Source organism: Eulemur rufifrons, chromosome 14 (assembly GCF_041146395.1).
Source record: "Eulemur rufifrons isolate Redbay chromosome 14, OSU_ERuf_1, whole genome shotgun sequence".
Lineage (NCBI taxonomy): Eukaryota > Metazoa > Chordata > Mammalia > Primates > Lemuridae > Eulemur > Eulemur rufifrons.
In genome coordinates this window covers 270,260-289,069 of record NC_090996.1, presented here as the reverse complement: position 1 = coordinate 289,069, position 18,810 = coordinate 270,260, and the positions used below count along the sequence as shown (strand labels likewise).

General features: G+C 54.0%; 1 protein-coding gene and 4 non-coding genes across 7 annotated transcripts; 1 reads left to right on the top strand and 4 right to left on the bottom strand.

Moving 5' to 3' along the window:
* The first annotated feature begins 103 nt into the window (after positions 1-103).
* Positions 104-9,623, top strand: CLN3 (CLN3 lysosomal/endosomal transmembrane protein, battenin). 3 transcript variants are annotated; one of them, XM_069487130.1, is made up of 16 exons: positions 104-212; positions 400-524; positions 680-758; positions 1,922-2,018; positions 2,823-2,894; positions 3,315-3,394; positions 3,547-3,632; positions 4,107-4,179; positions 4,267-4,410; positions 5,120-5,232; positions 5,753-5,799; positions 5,881-5,949; positions 6,050-6,105; positions 6,255-6,348; positions 9,060-9,200; positions 9,302-9,623. In XM_069487130.1, the coding sequence occupies exons 2-16, from the start codon at positions 479-481 to the stop codon at positions 9,419-9,421; spliced, it is 1,317 nt and encodes a 438-aa protein (XP_069343231.1). In that variant the 5' UTR covers positions 104-212; positions 400-478; the 3' UTR covers positions 9,422-9,623. The 3 variants fall into 3 exon arrangements, with proteins under 3 accessions (XP_069343231.1, XP_069343233.1, XP_069343232.1); XM_069487131.1 differs by lacking the exon at positions 680-758 and having other exon boundaries at positions 105-524; XM_069487132.1 differs by lacking the exons at positions 680-758; positions 2,823-2,894 and having other exon boundaries at positions 104-524.
* Positions 9,624-10,138: 515 nt separating this feature from the next.
* Positions 10,139-10,257, bottom strand: LOC138394887 (5S ribosomal RNA). Its single transcript, XR_011235411.1, has one exon. It is a non-coding gene; the product is annotated as a 5S ribosomal RNA (ribosomal RNA).
* A 4,791-nt stretch (positions 10,258-15,048) lies between these two features.
* On the bottom strand, positions 15,049-15,167 carry LOC138394859 (5S ribosomal RNA). Its single transcript, XR_011235384.1, has one exon. It is a non-coding gene; the product is annotated as a 5S ribosomal RNA (ribosomal RNA).
* Positions 15,168-16,251: 1,084 nt separating this feature from the next.
* Positions 16,252-16,370, bottom strand: LOC138394822 (5S ribosomal RNA). Its single transcript, XR_011235349.1, has one exon. It is a non-coding gene; the product is annotated as a 5S ribosomal RNA (ribosomal RNA).
* Positions 16,371-17,468: 1,098 nt separating this feature from the next.
* Positions 17,469-17,587, bottom strand: LOC138394821 (5S ribosomal RNA). The gene has a single exon (XR_011235348.1). It is a non-coding gene; the product is annotated as a 5S ribosomal RNA (ribosomal RNA).
* Positions 17,588-18,810: the final 1,223 nt, after the last annotated feature.

The following is an 18,810-nucleotide window of genomic DNA, read 5'->3' as shown; positions in this document are numbered from 1 at the left end:
CTCCAGTTTAAAGCCAAGGGTTCCAGGGTTCTCCCGGCCTCTCCCTTTCTCACGCCCCAAAGCTGAGACGGCCTAAAGTTAAGAGGGAGTTAGGACCCGGAAGTAGGGAGGACCTCCGAGCACGTGATGTGGGGGGGGGAAACACGCGGATGCTGTCACGTGACCCAACAACCTGCCAGTCCTCGATGCGGAACGCTCTGCGGCTCTTAAAGGTACAGGTCGCAGAGCCCCCCGCTATAGATGGGGTGGGGGCAGAGGCCGACGGGTGGGGCGTGGGAGGGCGTGAGATGGCTCGCGATGGAGCCTGGGGCTCGCCTCATGGATCGCGGGGCGCGAGTGCAGCAGACAAGCCGGAGCTGGGACCGGGAATGGGGCGTTGATCCTTCTCACCTGTCGCAGACCGTCATCTATCCTGTCGAAGCCGACTCTGAAGAACACTCAGTGACTTTGGACCCTTGGGGCACCTGAACTTGATGCCATGGGAGGACGTGCAGGCTCGTGGCGGAGCCTTTCGGATTCTGAGGGTGAGTATCACCGCCATCCTCACGGGAGTGACCACGTCTGACTCGCAGCCCACCTGACGGGAGTGAGAGCTGGCTCGGCCCCGGGAAGACACCCATGTGGCCGTCGTGCCCCTGAGAGTGGGGTGGGGGGTCATGCTATCTTCTCGCCCTCCCAGGGGAGGAGACCGCCTCGGATCCCCAGCCCCCTTTGTTAGACCATCAGGGCGCCCATTGGAAGAACGCAGTGGGCTTCTGGTGAGTGGCCTAGAGTTCAGCAAAAATAACGATGGGGTGGGAAGAGGGAACTGACGGGAGGGAAAGGGGAAGAAAGAGTTGAGCTGCACGAAGGAGCTGAATCTGTAGGTACTTACTGAGTCAACAGGTTTGCCCTGAGGTGGCGCATAAATTTTCCAAACTTAGCTCCTCTTCTTACCACCTTCAGGCTTTAGCCAGATCCTCATATCACGTAGGATTATTTACTTCGCGTTTTTCCTCCAATCAATTCAGCTTTAAAAATTTTTAATGCACATGTTTTTAAAAAGAAAACTTTAAATCACTACTCCAAAGGGAAAACCAATATTTTCCTAATGCATGTTTAAATAAATACGTCACTACTAGAATGTTTTAAAAAAGTCATCCATCTACCTTCTAGAATTATTCAAATACTGAGCCTTGGGGAATACTTCTAGCATTAACCTAAACATTAAGGACTTGGGTTGCAGTTTGGGTTGGAAGTGGCTTCCCATGTGTTCTTTGGAAGAGTCACTTAACCTCTCTGAGCCTCAGTTTCCTCAACAGTAAAATGTGAGGGAAGAGTACTGTAGTACCACTTCATAGGCTTGGGGAAAGGTCATTTATGAAATCGCTGGCACTGGGCCCACTTTTCTTCCCATCACCGAGTGTAGCTCTGAAAGATGAGAGTAAGTGAATAAGATCCTTTGCATGGATCATAAAGGGCTTTGGTATGGACTTCCTTTGATCCCTGCAGCACTCTGTGAGGTAATCAGGAGAGAAATTTGTATCCCATTTTACACGAGTAGATGGAGGCCACAAAATTCAGAAGTGGCAGACTCAGGACTTGAACAAAGTCCTCTAGGTTTCAGCCCCAGGATTTTTTTTTACTGTACCACAGTGCATCAGTGGGTGAGAAATGCCCCCAGGAACTGAATCCTAGTAGGAGATCAGAGGAAACAGTGATCAAGGATAGCCTCCTGGTAGAGGTCTCCGAGGTTGGAACTGAACCCAAGATCCTAAAGCCTTTATCTCTGACCCCAACACTGAATGAAGGTGGGATCTGGTGACAGAGGAAAAAAAAGAAGGAGCTGATTGGAGGGCACAGATAAGGGGGAGGTTTGGCACAAAGACTGTGATAGATTAAAGACCTGAAAGGAAGCTGAGATCTGTCCTGCTCGTTCCAGGCTGCTAGGTCTTTGCAACAACTTCTCTTATGTGGTGATGCTGAGTGCTGCCCATGACATCCTTAGCCATGAGAGGGTACCTGGGAACCAGAGCCATGTAAGTGACCCCCTCTCTACCACCACCACCATGGTTAAGCCCTGTGTGAAGATGACAGACTCCCCCTGGGTTAGAGGCCCCCTTGAAAAACTCATGGAATAGAGTGGCCTAGGGGGTGGGACAAGGGGGCTCAAGTTCCCAGTCTCCCAGACCCTCAAAGCAGGAAGGGCCTTTAGGGGATGAATGGGTGCCGGGTTTGCAAGCTCAAATGTTGGCTGGGTGGGACCAGAAACTCTGGCAGGGTTTCTTAACCTGGGCCCTATTGACATTTTGGGCTGGATGAGCCTTTGTTGTGGGGCTTCCCTGTGCATTGTAGGATGTTTAGCAGCATTCTTGGCTTCTACCTGCTAGATGCCAGTAGCACACCCCACGACTGCCAGTTGTGACAATGAAGAATGTCTCCATATGTTGACAAATGTTCCCTGGGGAGGTAAAAGTGCCCTTGGTTGAGAATCACTTGTCCGTGGTGAGCTGGAGGGGCACATGCCCCGTCCAAGGGGAGCACCTATCACCTTCCAGGTCCAACAGTGAATTTGGTCCTGGATCAGATTTTCTGGAAACCGAAATTTTTGTATGAAAGCTCTTAAATGTGTTACCCAAATAAAGTCTGTTTCCAGGACTATTTTGGCTTGTGGGCCATTAGTTTGTGACTTACATGGAAATACCCCTCCACTGTGCAGGTAGAGAAGGCTGGTGCTGATCTAACGCCATCCTTCAAGTTAAGGCAGAACTGGGGCAGGAGGTGGGCTCTGTTTGTCCACCCTTCTGCCTCCCTGGGTGAAAGACTTTCTCCTCTCTCACCAGGTGGACCCAGGCCCAACGCCCATCCCTCTCAATAGCTCCTCTCGATTTGACTGCAACTCTGTCTCCACTGCTGTGCGTACTCATCTGTTCTGTCCCGCCCCAGGCCCTCTGGGTCTGTAGACCCCACCCCCTGACCTCTCAGTACCCAGCTAGGACCCTCATGATGAAAATAATTGAGACCACCATTTACTGAGCCCTTTCTATGTGTAGTGTATATTAGCTCATTTAATCCACACAGCAGCCCTGTGAGCTAGGGAGCTAGGCACTGTAATCATCCCCATTTTTCAGATGAGGAAACTGAAGCTCAGAGACTATAAATGCCTTGACACACAGCTAAGGAGCAGCAGAGCTGAGAGTTGAACTCAGATCTGCCTGACTCCAAACCCCGTGTTTGTAGAAGGCCTAATTGGCCGACTCCGGCCTTTCCTTGGCCACTTGGTGGGGAAGGTTGTCCCTGGGAGGTCTGGGCTCTCACTCTGCTCTCCTGTCCAGGCGGTGCTCCTGGCAGACATCCTCCCCACCTTTGGCATAAAGTTGCTGGCTCCTCTTGGCCTTCACATGCTGCCCTACAGGTCTGGGTGTGGGTGGCGGGAGGACGGGCAGGTTGGGGCTGGGAGTGGGGAGGCTGGGAGGGCGAAGGAGGTGGCAAAAGAGGAGGAGGTGGGAGGGCTGGGGGCTGAGAGTGGAGGCTGACCCTCCCCTTCCTATCCCTCCTCGCCCTCAGCCCTCGGGTTCTCATCAGTGGGCTTTGTGCTGCTGGGAGCTTCATCCTGGTTGCCTTTTCTCATTCAGTGGGGACCAGCTTGTGTGGTGAGTGTGTGGTTTTGTGTCAGGTGGGGGGCCCAGGGGAACACAGTGTTTGTGGGGTGTGGTCTCCCCCGCTTCCCAGAGGAAAGGGCTTATTTTTGTAAGTCTCAGAAGCCTGCTAGGGCTGTCACAGTAGGAGATCAGAGGTGAGGGCAATTTGGAGGGGCAGGTGGTGGAGGAGATGGGAGGAAATGGATGGATTGGATGGAGACTGAGGTGAGCAGAGTCACCCAGACGTCGAGGACAAGTTCTTGCTCCTGGTCTGTTAACTGGGTGGATGGAGGTACTGGTCTCTGTGAGAGGACATGGGGAGGAGGGCGTTGGCTGTGCTTCAGATCTGGAGCCCAGCGTGTCCAAGGGATCTGTTTTTAGCTCCTTTGGGCTGATACAGAGGAAGCCATGGTCAAATACCGTAGGGGACGCGGGCTGTCGAGGAAAGGCTAGGTATGGCCACCTGTGTGCTTATCCTTCTCCCAGGTGTAGTCTTGGCTAGCATCTCCTCGGGCCTGGGGGAGGTCACCTTCCTCTCTCTCACTGCCTGCTATCCCAGGTAAGCAGCTAGAGCCAGCCCTGAGGGGAGAGGCTGTCCTGCTGCTGGCGTGGGTCTTCCTGAGCGTTCCTGTGTTCTCCTTCTCAGGGCTGTGATCTCCTGGTGGTCCTCGGGTACTGGGGGCGCAGGGCTGCTGGGGGCATTGTCTTACCTGGGCCTCACCCAGGCAGGCCTCTCCCCCCAGCACACCCTGCTGTCCATGCTGGGTATTCCTGTCCTGCTGCTGGCCAGGTGAGCTGTCTGAGCTGGGAGGAAGAGGGATTGAAGGAGAGAGAACTTGATCATGATCCCAGTCTTCAAATCCCTACCACCTCGCTATGAGGGGATGTGGATTCTGGTCTCTGGTAGCCCTAGATTTGAGTCCCGGAGCTGCCACTTGTTAGCTGTGTGGTGTTGGACAAGTTACCTCACCTCTCTGACCCTCGGTTTCCCCATATCTCAAATAGTGGTAGTTCTCCTTGCTTTCCCGTGAGGTGACGAGTGTGACGCATTCAGCACAGTGTGGTTCCCGAGATGGTTTGAAATGGGACATGGGTGGACTTATTTTGTTAGTTCTGTATGTATTTTCCTGTATATGAGGAAACAATTTGAACTAGCCAATCAAACATGGGCATTCACAGATTATTGCTTAGGACAAGGCCAGGTAGAAAAAGCGAGTCAATTCAAAAGAAAATATTAAGTAAAAAATAGTATGTACAGGAGGAATGTGGATATGGCAAATCACATGAAGCCAGAACATAAGTGACTAAAATTTGGGCAGTCCTGGCCTAGCACAGAGTGAACATATAATTTATTGTAGCTGGAGTGATCATTAGAGTTAAGACGATGAGAAGACAGAAGCGAGTCTCCTGGTGTGAGCCAGCAGTCGGAACAAGGGCCCTGGGCAGGGGCCTTTCCAGCCCGCCAGCGGCCCTTTGACCCTGTGTTCATCCTACTCCAGCTATTTCTTGCTGCTCACGTCTCCCGAGCCCCAGGACCCTGGAGGGGAAGCGGAGGCAGAGACAGCAGCTCGGCAGCCCCTAATAGGCACTGAGGCCCCAGAGTCGAAGACAGGTAGGAGACACAGACCCTCAGAGAGGTCACTTTCGCTCTCGGGGTTTTAGTCTTTTGCTCTCTACAGTGGACATAGTCAAGAAGGGAAGAGGGTGGGTGTCCTGGTTACAGGAAAAGCAGTGACATATTCAGGAAATACTCACTGAGCGCTTACTATCTGCCAGGCACTCTGGTCACTGGAGGAGTAGCAAGTGCCAAGGCCCTATGCGGGGAATGAGCTTGGACGCTCTAGAAACAGAGAAGGGCCAGTGAGGCTGGGCAGAGTGGGCAGGTGGACGTCTGTTGAGCTGTGTTCGAGCTGTAAAGAGGTCTCACCTGGTTAACTCTTTTCTTTAAACTGTGGTAAAATATGGACATAACATAAAGTTTACCATTTTAACCATTTTTAAGTGTAGAATCTGGTGGCAATTAAGTCCGTTCCCACTCTTGTGTTGGCTGGTTAATCTGGCATACCAGCGCCCCTTTGCTGAGCCTTTCAGTGTGAAAACTTCATCCACCCTTCTCTTCCTGTTCCCTGCAGGGTGCAGCTCAGGCCTGTCCTTTCAGGAAAGGTGGACGGTGTTTAAGGTTTGGATGGTGGCTGTGGTGTGTCCCCCATGGGTGGTGCCCACCTCCTGGCCTTCCACTTATATCCTCTGACTCTTCTAGAGCCTGCTGCAGTACATCCTCCCCCTGGTCCTGGTGTACTTTGCCGAGTATTTCATCAACCAGGGACTTGTGAGTGAGGGGTGCAGGGAGGGCCGTGGAGGGAGCAATCGGGGTTGGGGCCCACATGTCCACGTCCTGGTTCATCTCCCGTGTCTGGTCTTTGCTGCAGTTTGAGCTCCTCTTTTTCCGGAACACATCCCTGAGTCACGCTCAGCAGTACCGCTGGTAGGAGGAGTGGAGCGGTGGGCTGGGAGGGTCCCTTGATGGTGTAGTGGGGCTGGGGCTGGGAGGGGCTGCTGTGCCCAGTAGGCACCTGGGGGTGGGGGGGAGTGTGCAGGTGCCCAGCTTCCTCCTCCTCCCTCCCCCCAACTCAGGTACCAGATGCTGTACCAGGCCGGCGTCTTTGCCTCCCGTTCTTCTCTCCACTGCTGTCGCATCCACCACACCTGGGCTCTGGCCGTGCTACAGGTACTGAGCCCCTGCCCCTCACCCCCTCCCACCTTGGCTCCCAGCTTCCCAGGGCCTGCTGCTTCCCTCCGTCAATGGGAAGTAGTCCTTGTACACTCTCATTTATAAGCACAGGGAACCAAAGGCCAACAGGGCTCCATGTAAAATGCGTAGTGTCAGGAGCCAGGCAAACCCGGGTGCAAATTTTAGCTTCTGTGCTCAGCAGCTGTGTGACTTAGGGCACATCTCTGGACCTCTCTGAGCCTCATCTATAAATCAGGTGTCACCAACATCCATTTCTCAGGTTACTGTAAGAAATAGAGATGAGAAGAAAAATGAACAAGATTTTGTGTTATGTTTCAATCAGAAGCATTGTTTAATGATGATTTGCATGTACCTCGTGCACAGTGACAGGCTTTCAAATAATGTTTCTAACTGTAAGAAAATGCCCAGTTCTTTTTTTCTGGATGGTTAATTATAATAGAATCAGTGACATTCTAGTCAGTGGATTCATTATCTCATAGCTGGTGAGGAAATTCAACTACCCATGGCAAACGGTCCACAGCACAAACACCCTTTCTTAGACCAGTCTAACAAAGGGAGTCTCACATAACCAGCATTCATCATTTCAAGGTTACAAGTCCACAGCCCCTGAAGGTAACTGTTAAACCTTCAACTATAACAGGAAAATCCGTTGCCCTTAAAACTTAAGAACTCAATTCTATGATAACAGGATACAGAATAAGTATAGACTACACTTTAATTGTTATGGCAAAAGCATTTAAATATTCTCTGCCCTTCTTGCTTTCTTATCTAAGCAGTACTGCCAGCCCAGGGCTTGTACCAACAAAGTCCCAACTTGTTGTGTCAATCTGTAACTCAGGGTTCTTCTAGATGCTGCTGAAATATGCAGCTTATGGTCTTAGCTGTAATTTTTTTTTTTTTCTTTTGAGACAGAGTCTTGCTCAGTCACCCTGGGTAGAGTGCTGTGGTGTCAGCATAGCTCACAGCAACCTCAAACTCCCGGGCACAAGCAATCCTCCTGTCTTATCCTCTCAAGTGGCTGGGACTAGAGGCACTCACCACCATGCCCCACTAATTTTTAGTTGCCTGTCTAATTTTTTCTATTTTTAGTAGAGACAAGGTCTCACTGTTGCTTAGGCTGGTCTTAAACTCCTGACCTCAAGTGATTTTCCAGTCTCAGCCTCCCAGAGTGCTAGGAGTACAGGCGTGAGCCCCTGTGCCTGACCAAGCTGTAATTTTTTATTTAAATTATTATGAGTACATAAGAGTTGTGTATATTCATAGGGTTTGTGTGATGTTTTGATACAGGTATACAACGTGAATTGATCAAATCAGGATAATTGGGCTATCATTGCATGAAGCATTTATTGTTTGTGTTAGGAACATTCCAAGTCTACTCTTTTAGTTATTTTAAGGTATACCATAACTTATTGTTGACTGTAGTCTTAGCTGTAATTTTAACCAAGGCTGTTTTGTACGGTTAGGGCTTATATCGTTTACTTCCATTACAGAAGACACCTAACCTAATGCTGCAGATGAAAGTGTTTGGAGTGTTTCACTGGTTACATTAGTGTTACCAGGATGTGTTCTTTTTAATGCACATTTCTGAGCCTACGTCAGACACACTGAATTAGGACCTCTAGAGCTGTGGTCCCCAGCCCCGGCACTGCAGCCCAGTACTGGCCCGCGGCCTGTTAGAAAACATGCCGCGTATCACTGTCTGAACTCTGCACCACCTCCCGGCCACCCACGACACCACGACCCCCCACCCCCCACCCCCCACCCTTGGTCCATGGAAAAATTGTCTTCCATGAAACTGGTCCTCGGTGCCAAAAAGGTTGAGGACCACTGCTCCAGGGGGAAGTCTCCATGGTGCATTTGTAACAAGATCCCAGGTGATTGTTATGTACATAAGGAGCGAACTGCCAGGAGGTGGGTGTTTAATGATTACTTGAACATGCCTCATGCAGAGCTTTCAAAGAATGTTTCTAACTGTAAGAAAATGCACAATTCTTTTATTCTGGATGGTGGGACCCCCTGGAGGGACTGGGACACAGAGAGGAACCTGCCCCCTTGGGTGGGGGGGCCAAAGATGCTTCCTAAAAGAGATGGGAATATCTAAACCCGGGTTTCTGAACCTCAGCACTCTTGACATTTGGGGTCTGATATTCTTTGTTGTGGGGGACTGTCCTGTGCATTGTAGGGTGTTTAGCACTATCCCTGATCTCTACCCACTAGATGTCAGTAGCACCTCCTCCACCCCCCATGTTGTGACAACCAAGAATGCCTCTAGACGTTGCTATATATCCCTTGGGCAGCAAAACTGTCCCTGTTTGAGAACCACTGGTCTCACTGTGGTAAAATGGGGGTGGGGTGGGCATTCTGTTCAAGGAGCCCTTGGGAGGAAGAAATAAGATCCCAGGAGTGGGAATGACCCTGATCCAAGTTGAGCTGTGAACAGTGACTGGGAGATCCCAAGGGAGGGAAGGTGGGACACGTTGGGGGGTGGGGTAGGAGTGATGGGAGCAAAGGTGTGGGGGGGGGAGGAGGCCGGTGAAGTGCAGGGTGCTGAGGATGGGGTGGGGGAAGGCCACCCAGATCCCAGGGTGTGGCAGGCTGGGCTGGGTGTTGGGGTTCTCCAGGCCTGTCTGCCCTCTCCTCCACCAGTATCTCCTAGGCTCAGCCCTCCCGTCTGCCTCTGCCCACAGTGCCTCAACCTGGCCATCCTGCTGGCGGACATGTGGTTCAGCTTTCTGCCGAGCATCTACCTTGTTTTCCTGATCATTCTGTATGAGGGGCTCCTGGGGGGTGCGGCCTATGTGAACACCTTCCACAACATTGCCCTGGAGGTCAGCACCCGCCGGGCGAGGGCTGTGGATGGTCTGTCTGGGGAGGTACAGGGCAGGGAGCTCTAGGACTGAAGACTCACCCCTGTTCTCTGCCCTCCCAGACCAGTAATGAGCACCGGGAATTTGCCATGGCAGCTGCCTGCATCTCTGACACCTTGGGGATCTCCCTGTCTGGGCTCCTGGCCTTGCCTCTGCATGACTTCCTCTGCCATCTCTCCTGACACTCAGGCTCCTCGGGATGCAAGACATGCTGACCTGTGGGCAGGTCAGACACCCAGGCCTACCCATAGCCCATCCATGAGCTCTGCCCCTGGCCTTACATGCCCGCTGGGGGTGGGGCAGTGCTAAGGCCTTATAACAGGGAGCAGGGGCAGCCCTTGTCTCCCATTCCCAAGCTGGTCTCGGGGAGTTTCTTGGCATCATGCCCTACGAATAAATGCCTATTTTATCAGTTGACTTTTTGTGCCATTTTTCTTTCTGGAAAAAAATTAATTTTCTTGTATTATAAAAGTAATAGAAGCCTGCTTTGGAATATATACATATAGGAGAGAGTGGCCGGCGACTTGCTTTTGCGTGCGCCTGTCTCTCCGGAGCCCTGGTGAGGAGCGTGCCCAGCGTGAGGCCTGGGCCTGAGGCCCCAGTGTGGTGGAGAAAAAGTCTGCGGTGGTCTGGGGGTTCGGAAGCCCAGGGGACGGTTTTCTGCCGTGGGCGGGCGGGTGTAGCGGATGTCCCAGTGTGTGTGGGTGGCGTTGACCCAGCAGCACTTAAGTATCCTGGCGTCCGGCCGGGTGTGGGCCCAGGGCTGGGATGCTCTACTGCTGCGTGGCGGTGCTGCAGCGGTGCCCGGCCGGGGGTGGGCGCCAGGCCGGGCCTGCAGGGCATAGGGTCCCCCCTTCCCTCTCCACGCAGGCCAATTAGCCGGACAAAGAAGAGGCAAAAGCCTACAGCACCCGGTATTCCCAGGCGGTCTCCCATCCAAGTACTAACCGGGCCCGACCCTGCTTAGCTTCCGAGATCAGACGAGATCGGTTGCATTCAGGGTGGTGTGGCCCTGGACGACGGTGGCCGTCCCCGGCCGTCCCTAGAGGCCGAGCTGCTCGGTGTAACTCCCTGCCCAGTCCTGCCCGCTGCTCCCCGCCAGTGCTCACTCCTGGCCTCGCCTTCTCGGCCCGAGGGCCGTGGGCCGCAGGGCCGTAGGGCAGGGTGGCGGGGGGGTGGGGCAGGGGGCCGGGCTGCCGGGCACACGATGCACCCCCACGCCGCCCAGCGCCCCCTGCCCCAACCGACAGGCGGCACGGCGCTGTCCCGCTGCCTGGCGGGGCGCCAGAGGCCTCGGTCGTGCCGGGGACCCGGCCTCCCAGTCCCTCCCCTCAGACCTGCACGCTAGGGCCCTCCCCACGCTGACCGACTTCCCGTCAGCCTAGCAGACCGGCCAAGCTCAGGACGTGTCAGCAGGACCCCGGCGCCTCGGCCTTCCCCTCCCGCCGGGCCCCATCTGGCCCCAGCCCCAACGGCTCCGGCGCTGCCCCTCCCCCCACGCGCGCCGCGGGTCACGCCCCCACCGCAAGGACCCCGCCGCCGCGCTCCCCGCGCTCTCCGCTGGCTCGGTTGCCCCAGCCCCTCGCCCTGGCGCTTCCCTACAACACCTGTCCGCCTCTGGGGCGGGGGGAGACTGACGGCGTGCCGGCTACGGGAGCCCAGACACACACACCCCCACCCGAACACACGGACGCGTCACCGTCACACACCCCAACGAGCACGGCCACAGGCACACGCGCAGAAACAGACTTCCAGACGTGGGGTCAGAGAGCCAGAGCCGGAGAGCGCGCCAGAGAGGGCCCTCTGGCCCCCCAGGCGAGGGCACGGAGTGGAGGGGCTTCGGGGCAGGGCCAGGACAAGGAGGCAGGGCCGTGGGGCTGGTTCCCTTCACCCGGAGGTCCTGAAGACGTGCGGCCCCGTCTCTGGGGAGGCTTGTGCTGCCTGGATTCCCATGGGGCCTGTCTGTGGCAGCAGCAGCCGCGGGCCCCGGAGCCGGCTCTCCTGTTCCTTGGTCGGGTGGGGGTTGGGATGGATTCGCACGGGTAGCCATAGGTTGGGCGGACGGCGTGTAGGTGGGTTTGGGTGCCTGTCCTCCGTGCGTTCCTTGGTTTCCTGTTGCCTGTCCTCTCTGCCCGGATGGCCGGCGACTTGCTGTGCGCGGGCGCAGGTCTGTCTCTCGGGAGCCCTGGCGAGGAGCCTGCCCAGCCCGAGGCCGGGGCCTGAGGCCCTGGTGAGTGGCGGAGACAAAGTCCCTGGCGGGCTGGGGGTCCTGGAGCCCAGGGGATGGTTTTCTGCCCTGGGCTGTCCTGCGCCCCAGTGGAAATGAAATACAAACGAAATTTTCATATAATTTAAAATCTTAAAGTCATCACGTGAAGTTAAAAATTATCATAAAGTGTCTGGGTCATTCATAAGGTAAAATACTACAACATTAGTTCTTAAACGTAAGTTTAAGCTTATGCCTTGTTATCTTATTTTTCTATTTAAGAACGCTAATAAAAAGGGCGACCAACACTTCAAAGTCACTTTAACTTCCTAGGATTTTCTAAGAGTTGACATTATCATCTGTATATGTAATTGAAACTTCTAGGTGAAAGGGAAACAATTCTATCCAAAAAATTTTTAATGGAAATGTTAGAAGATAGAAGTGTTTTGTTAAAAGATAATTTTGTCTAATTTATTTTTGAAACTCCTTAAATTCAATCTGTAAATGTTGATTAAAAATTAAGTGGAGATAAAAGTTAAAGGTCATAAAAGGTCTGTAAAAGTCTTAACTTACAGTCTAATTGGTTAAAATTAAATGGATTTATTTAAGAGATTTTATGGAAATTAACTTTATCACTAATACACGAATATAACGAAACTTGGCTTTCTCTTTTGAACTCGATTGTCATGTGCTATTAATAGGAATAACAAAAGATTTTTTATTTACCTTTTAAACTGCAAAAAAGGAAGGGAAGGAAAGAAAGACACAGATTTAGCCTCTTTCTCTATTACCTTGTACTTCAGTCTGTCTTTGAGGTCTTATACTTGTTTGAGAAACTGAGGCTCCTCTCTCACAGAATAGGATTCTTGCCTGTAAAAAATTTGAATTATCAGTTTGGCTATAATTTTATAGTAACCTGCAGTCTTGCTTCATGACAAGTGTCTTATGATGAACAATTCATGACTTCACTTAAAGCTTTCAGTAAAATTTAAGGTGACTAAAAATAGGAATTCTACTCGATGCCTGTAATTTTATCTATAAGGTGTACCAAGGAATAAGAGGTTTTTAATAAGAAAAATTATAAAAGAAATGGAAGGTGTGCTTATTAAAATATGTATAACTTTGTCTAATTCAGAGGTTATTTAAAGGTTGAATCCAAATAAATTTAGAAAGAAAAGAAAAACAAAATTCCACTTGTGAGTAAGAGAAAGATGTAAAAAGGCAATGAATATAGAAATATACTTTTTAGTAACAAAGGTTAAACAGAAAGAATAATGTAAAGAAAAAATCTCAGCCACAAGGGTCCCACCGAGGGACTGGATGGACCCAGGGCAGATACCCACACCACCCTCGCAAAGGATGGCACAAAATGAAAGTTGGGCCGTAGATGCTGTCTCTGACATATCTTGGCAAAAAGGGGGGAATTGGGAACTAAAATAAAAGTTTAAGGCTGACCGCCACCCCCCTCCCCCCCCACACACACACACACGCAGACCGGTTGACTACATGCACCACCCCTAGTGGCCACAGCGAGTCCACCTGCTCAAGGCCTCTTGGGCGTGGCTCTGGGTCATGATCCACAAATTTGGCTCAGAATAAATCTCTTTAACTTATTATACAGAGTTTGGCTTTTTCTTTCGTTGACACCCAGCAGCACTTAAGTATTCTGGCGGCCTGCGGCCCAGTGTGGGCCCAGGGCTGGGATGCTCTGCTGCTACGTGGGTGGCCGTGCTGCAGCGGAGGATGGGGCCACTGGGCGGGGAGGGGGAAGCCGGAGACGGGGGTGGGCGCCCAGTCGGCCCCGCAGGACATAGGGCCCCCCCTTCCTACTCCCCCCTCCACGCAGGCCAATGGGCCGGACAAAAGAAGAGGCAAAAGCCTACACCATCCAGTATTGAGGAAACTTAAAAAACTGACCACGCTGTTGGCTAGGAGGAGAACTCTTACACACACACACACTGCTGACACTGCAGGTGGATTTATAAAATAATTTGGACAACAATTTAGCATAAATGAATACAAATAAACACGGGCATCATTTAGAACAAGCATATTCTCTGAGTAGCACATGCCATAGAGAAGATAGGGCACACATGACCAGGGAACACCTAGAGTGATACTGACGGGAGCCCTGTTTATGTGTACCTAGTCAAAGATCAGACAAAGATTTTCCATTTATTTGTGCGGTGTCATTCGATAGAAGTGCTGATGAACTCCAGATTCGTGTGTAAACAAGGATTATTCTCCAAACTGAAGGATTCCCCTGGAACACAAGTTACCCAGAATGAATCCAGAATGGTTCTACATGTATTATATAAACTGTGAAATTAACAAAATATCTCAATGAGATAGTGATATAATAGAGAGCAAAAACCTTAAAACGAAAAGCAAAAAAAAAAAAAAATGATGACAGTCGAGATGGGACTTGTTTGGAAGAAGTGTTTTCTTGGTTCCATGCCTTCAGAAACACATACACAGGGGCTTCCAACTTAGGAAAAAACTCCAATTTTTATAAGGTGAGCAGCAGAGTAACATATCCATTTCCCAAATTAAAAGAAAGAGAGAAAGAAACAGATTGTAAATTTCTGGTTACAACCCTGCTTAAATTTGATTATTTATTAATTTGGGGAAATGATTATTTTGGGGATTCTGTGCCCATCTATCTAGGAATATAGTCTAAATCTCCATCGATTTGGGCCACCATTTATATTTTCACTAAGTTTTCCATCTAAGCTGGCACCCATTTCCCCTAGGTGCTACGCAGACTTTCAATGAGTTCAAATGTTAATTGTTTATAAAAATTGAATTTATTCTCTATTTGCTAGGAAAAAAGAAATATTGAAACTATCGATTGAATGTTGATTTCAGATAGAGCTATCTTGCTGGACTCACTTAGGATTTCGACAGGTCTCCCATGCATACTGGCAAACATTCTATTTTGAGAACCGTAGGAGGTGAGGAAAATGAAGAAGGTGATTTTCCTTTCCCGTATATTGTTAGTGTCTTCCCCTGTTTGAGTATATTTTTAGAGCGTCGCTTGCAGTATTGAACAGAAGAATTTCATATCAACACCCTGTTCTTGCTCGTGACTTTCCAAAGAATGTTTTTACTTCTTAATCCTTAAGAATATTTTCTAAAGATTTAGACTTTTGAAAAGTGTTTCTAGGTGTCTTCTCATCTGGATTCTTAAATTCCTTTCCCGTGAACGAATAGCCAACTGTTTAGATTCTATGCTTCTGCATATATGGATATGATCGAATTTTTCCTTTCCTAGGGTAACGTGGTCATGTACTTGGACAACTTTAGAATTTGTCCTGAATTCAGAGCCGGTCCGTCAGCAGTTCCGGAGGCCCGGACCTGGGGCAGGTGTCTGAGGGCCGACAGCCTCGGGGACTGAGCCTCCACATCTCAAATCTGACCCTCTCTCCAGGGGCCACGGGGCAGGATCCGGGCCTGCCGGGGCGGGGTGGGGGTGGGCGGGGGCGGGAGCCAGGACGGGCGTGGAGGGCGAAGGGCCCCCCCCCCTTTCCCAGCCGAGGTGGGCGGAGGAGCCCCCCCTTCCCAGCCCAGGGCGGGCGGGACAGAAAAAGAGGCAAAGCAAAAAGCCTACAGCACCCGGTATTCCCAGGCGGTCTCCCATCCAAGTACTAACCGGGCCCGACCCTGCTTAGCTTCCGAGATCAGACGAGATCGGGCGCGTTCAGGGTGGTATGGCCGTAGACGATGGCGGCCGCCCCCGGACGCCTCAAGAGGCCGAGCTGCTGCTACGCGTCCCTCCCTGCCCAGTCCGGTCCCTCCCGCCGCCCTGGCCCTTCGCTAGACCACCTGTCCGTATCCGGGGCAGGCGGAGACTGACGGGTCTCGCGCGCATCCCCCCTCCCCCACCCAAACCGCGGACGCACCACCGTCCCGCAGCCCAAGGAGCAGCCCCACGGGCAAGCGCGCAGGGACAGACTTCCACGCGTGGGGACGGAGGGCCAGAGCCGGAGAGTGCGCGCGAGAGGGCCCTCCGCCGCCCCACGCGAGGGCACGGTGGAGAGGGGCTTTGGGGCAGGGCCAGGACAAGGAGGCAGGGCCGTGTGCGCGGCTGGTCCTTCACCCCGAGGTCCTGAAGACGTGCAGTGTCCCCCCCACCCCGCCACCCCACTCCGTCTGGGGAGGACTGTTCTGCCTCGATTTCCCCTCAGGGCCTGCATGTGGCAGCAGCACCCGCGTGGGGGTGGGGGGCCCAGAGCCGGCTGTCCTGTTGCTCGGTGGGGCGGGGTTTGGGGGTGGGGCGTTTGGGTTTGGGTGCGTGTGCTCCGTGTGCTGTTGTGTGTCCTCTCTGCCCGGGCGGCCGGCCACTTGCCCTGTGCGGTGCGCCGGTGTGTCTCTCGGGAGCCCCGGCCCGAGGCCCGGGTGTGCGGCGGAGAGGAAGTCCACGGTGGGCTGGGGGTCCGGGGGCCCAGGGGACGGTTTGCGGCCGTGGACTGTCCCGCGCCGGGTGTAGGGATTGTCCCGGGGGGGCCGGGGGGTGGAGACCCAGCAGCACTTAGGGATCCCGCCGCCCGGCCCGGTGTGGGCCCAGGGCTGGGGCTCCGCTGCTGGGCGGAACGGAACGGCTGGGATGCTCCGCCGCTGCCGCCGCCTGGCGGTGGTGCTGCAGCCGGGGAGAGGAGAGGAAGCCTCCGGCGGGCGCAGCGGGCGGCGACCGGGGCCAAGGGCGGGCGCGGAGGGCGGAGGGCCGAGGGCGGAGGGACCGGCCCACCCCCAGCCCCACCCCCCGACCCCCGACAGGCCGGCGGGCGGGACAAAAGAAGAGGCAAAAGCCTACAGCACCCGGTATTCCCAGGCGGTCTCCCATCCAAGTACTAACCAGGCCCGACCCTGCTTAGCTTCCGAGATCAGACGAGATCGGGCGCGTTCAGGGTGGTATGGCCGTAGACGACGGCGGCCGCCCCCGGACGCCTCAAGAGGCCGAGCTGCTGCTACGCGTCCCTCCCTGCCCAGTCCGGTCCCTCCCGCCGCCCTGGCCCTTCGCTAGACCACCTGTCCGTATCCGGGGCAGGCGGAGACTGACGGGTCTCGCGCGCATCCCCCCTCCCCCACCCAAACCGCGGACGCACCACCGTCCCGCAGCCCAAGGAGCAGCCCCACGGGCAAGCGCGCAGGGACAGACTTCCACGCGTGGGGACGGAGGGCCAGAGCCGGAGAGTGCGCGCGAGAGGGCCCTCCGCCGCCCCACGCGAGGGCACGGTGGAGAGGGGCTTTGGGGCAGGGCCAGGACAAGGAGGCAGGGCCGTGTGCGCGGCTGGTCCTTCACCCCGAGGTCCTGAAGACGTGCAGTGTCCCCCCCACCCCGCCACCCCACTCCGTCTGGGGAGGACTGTTCTGCCTCGATTTCCCCTCAGGGCCTGCATGTGGCAGCAGCACCCGCGTGGGGGTGGGGGGCCCAGAGCCGGCTGTCCTGTTGCTCGGTGGGGCGGGGTTTGGGGGTGGGGCGTCTGGGTTTGGGTGCGTGTGCTCCGTGTGCTGTTGTGTGTCCTCTCTGCCCGGGCGGCCGGCCACTTGCCCTGTGCGGTGCGCCGGTGTGTCTCTCGGGAGCCCCGGCCCGAGGCCCGGGTGTGCGGCGGAGAGGAAGTCCACGGTGGGCTGGGGGTCCGGGGGCCCAGGGGACGGTTTGCGGCCGTGGACTGTCCCGCGCCGGGTGTAGGGATTGTCCCGGGGGGGCCGGGGGGTGGAGACCCAGCAGCACTTAGGGATCCCGCCGCCCGGCCCGGTGTGGGCCCAGGGCTGGGGCTCCGCTGCTGGGCGGAACGGAACGGCTGGGATGCTCCGCCGCTGCCGCCGCCTGGCGGTGGTGCTGCAGCCGGGGAGAGGAGAGGAAGCCTCCGGCGGGCGCAGCGGGCGGCGACCGGGGCCAAGGGCGGGCGCGGAGGGCGGAGGGCCGAGGGCCGAGGGCCGAGGGCGGAGGGACCGGCCCACCCCCAGCCCCACCCCCCGACCCCCGACAGGCCGGCGGGCGGGACAAAAGAAGAGGCAAAAGCCTACAGCACCCGGTATTCCCAGGCGGTCTCCCATCCAAGTACTAACCAGGCCCGACCCTGCTTAGCTTCCGAGATCAGACGAGATCGGGCGCGTTCAGGGTGGTATGGCCGTAGACGACCGTGGCCGTCCCCGGACGCCTCAAGAGGCCGAGCTGCTGCCACGGGGCCCTCCCGGCCCAGCGCCCCCTCCCAACCCCCGCCGCCCCCCCTCCTCCCGCGCAGTCCTGCAGCCCACTAGCCTTCAAAGCCTTGCTCAGTAGCTGCTACACGCACATCAAAGACTCAATACTTTTCCACAAACACATACACCAATGACAACAAAAATCAAAGACTCAAGATGACATCCATTGAAAGCACGGAGGACACAAACGGAGGACAGCGTGTGACTTAGCAGATTCTACACACTGCAGGAGCTGACATGAAGGCCCAGGGAAATATTCCAAAGGAGTGTGCCATGGCTCAGAGCTCCTCGGCATGAGCAGACTGGCTTCGGCTGACAGCAGCTCTTAGATTTTCACAGTGGAGCCAGAACAGTAGAAAGTTCCTTCCTCGCCTTTCCTACTTCATGCAGTACTAAGTAGTCCACGGTTATATGGTGAATGGATACGATTATTCTGTGGGATCATGCAAAGAAGAAATGCTGTTGGTGTCTTTGAGAACTGGGAATTTGGGGGTGAGAGAAAGAAGTGAAATCGATAAAGTAGCGTAAAAAAACTCTCAGTCTCAGATTGAATTTGGATTATCAGTGGACACTCAATGTGTTTTTCTTTAATTTTTTTTTTTTTATCCCCATGGAGGGTGCTGAGAAGTAGGTGCAAACTGAACAGTAGTGCATTTCACCAGCATCTAGATCGTGGTCTCCACAAACCATTGTTATTAAATGGTCCGAAGCCTTACCGGAGACACAGGCTGACTTCAAGTCCGGGGCAGGAAATGGACGCTTCTTCTGCCGGGAAGCGTGGATGCTCTGATATCCAACAGAACGAGGGTCATGTCAAAAGACACAGGAACCAGAATGAGTAGACTCCCGTCTGCCAAACACAGGACGGTTTGATCACCAGTAAGTATAATAATTGCAAGATATTGAAGCACATTAAATGTGTTTAAATCCACGACTAAACCCCTAACAATGCAAAAATAACTCGGGTCCCCCACTGTGGAGAGCGGGAGGAAACAAAGTGAAATGGTGACAACCGGGACTGCCCCCAACTGGTTGGGATGTATGGACACTCTTTCCAAAGACCTCTCAACCGAGCACAATGTATGTACTGTATTTGGACTGGATTCCAAGAAACTGAAATGAGTGTATGTGTGTCAGGGAAACGCAAACATTGAGGAC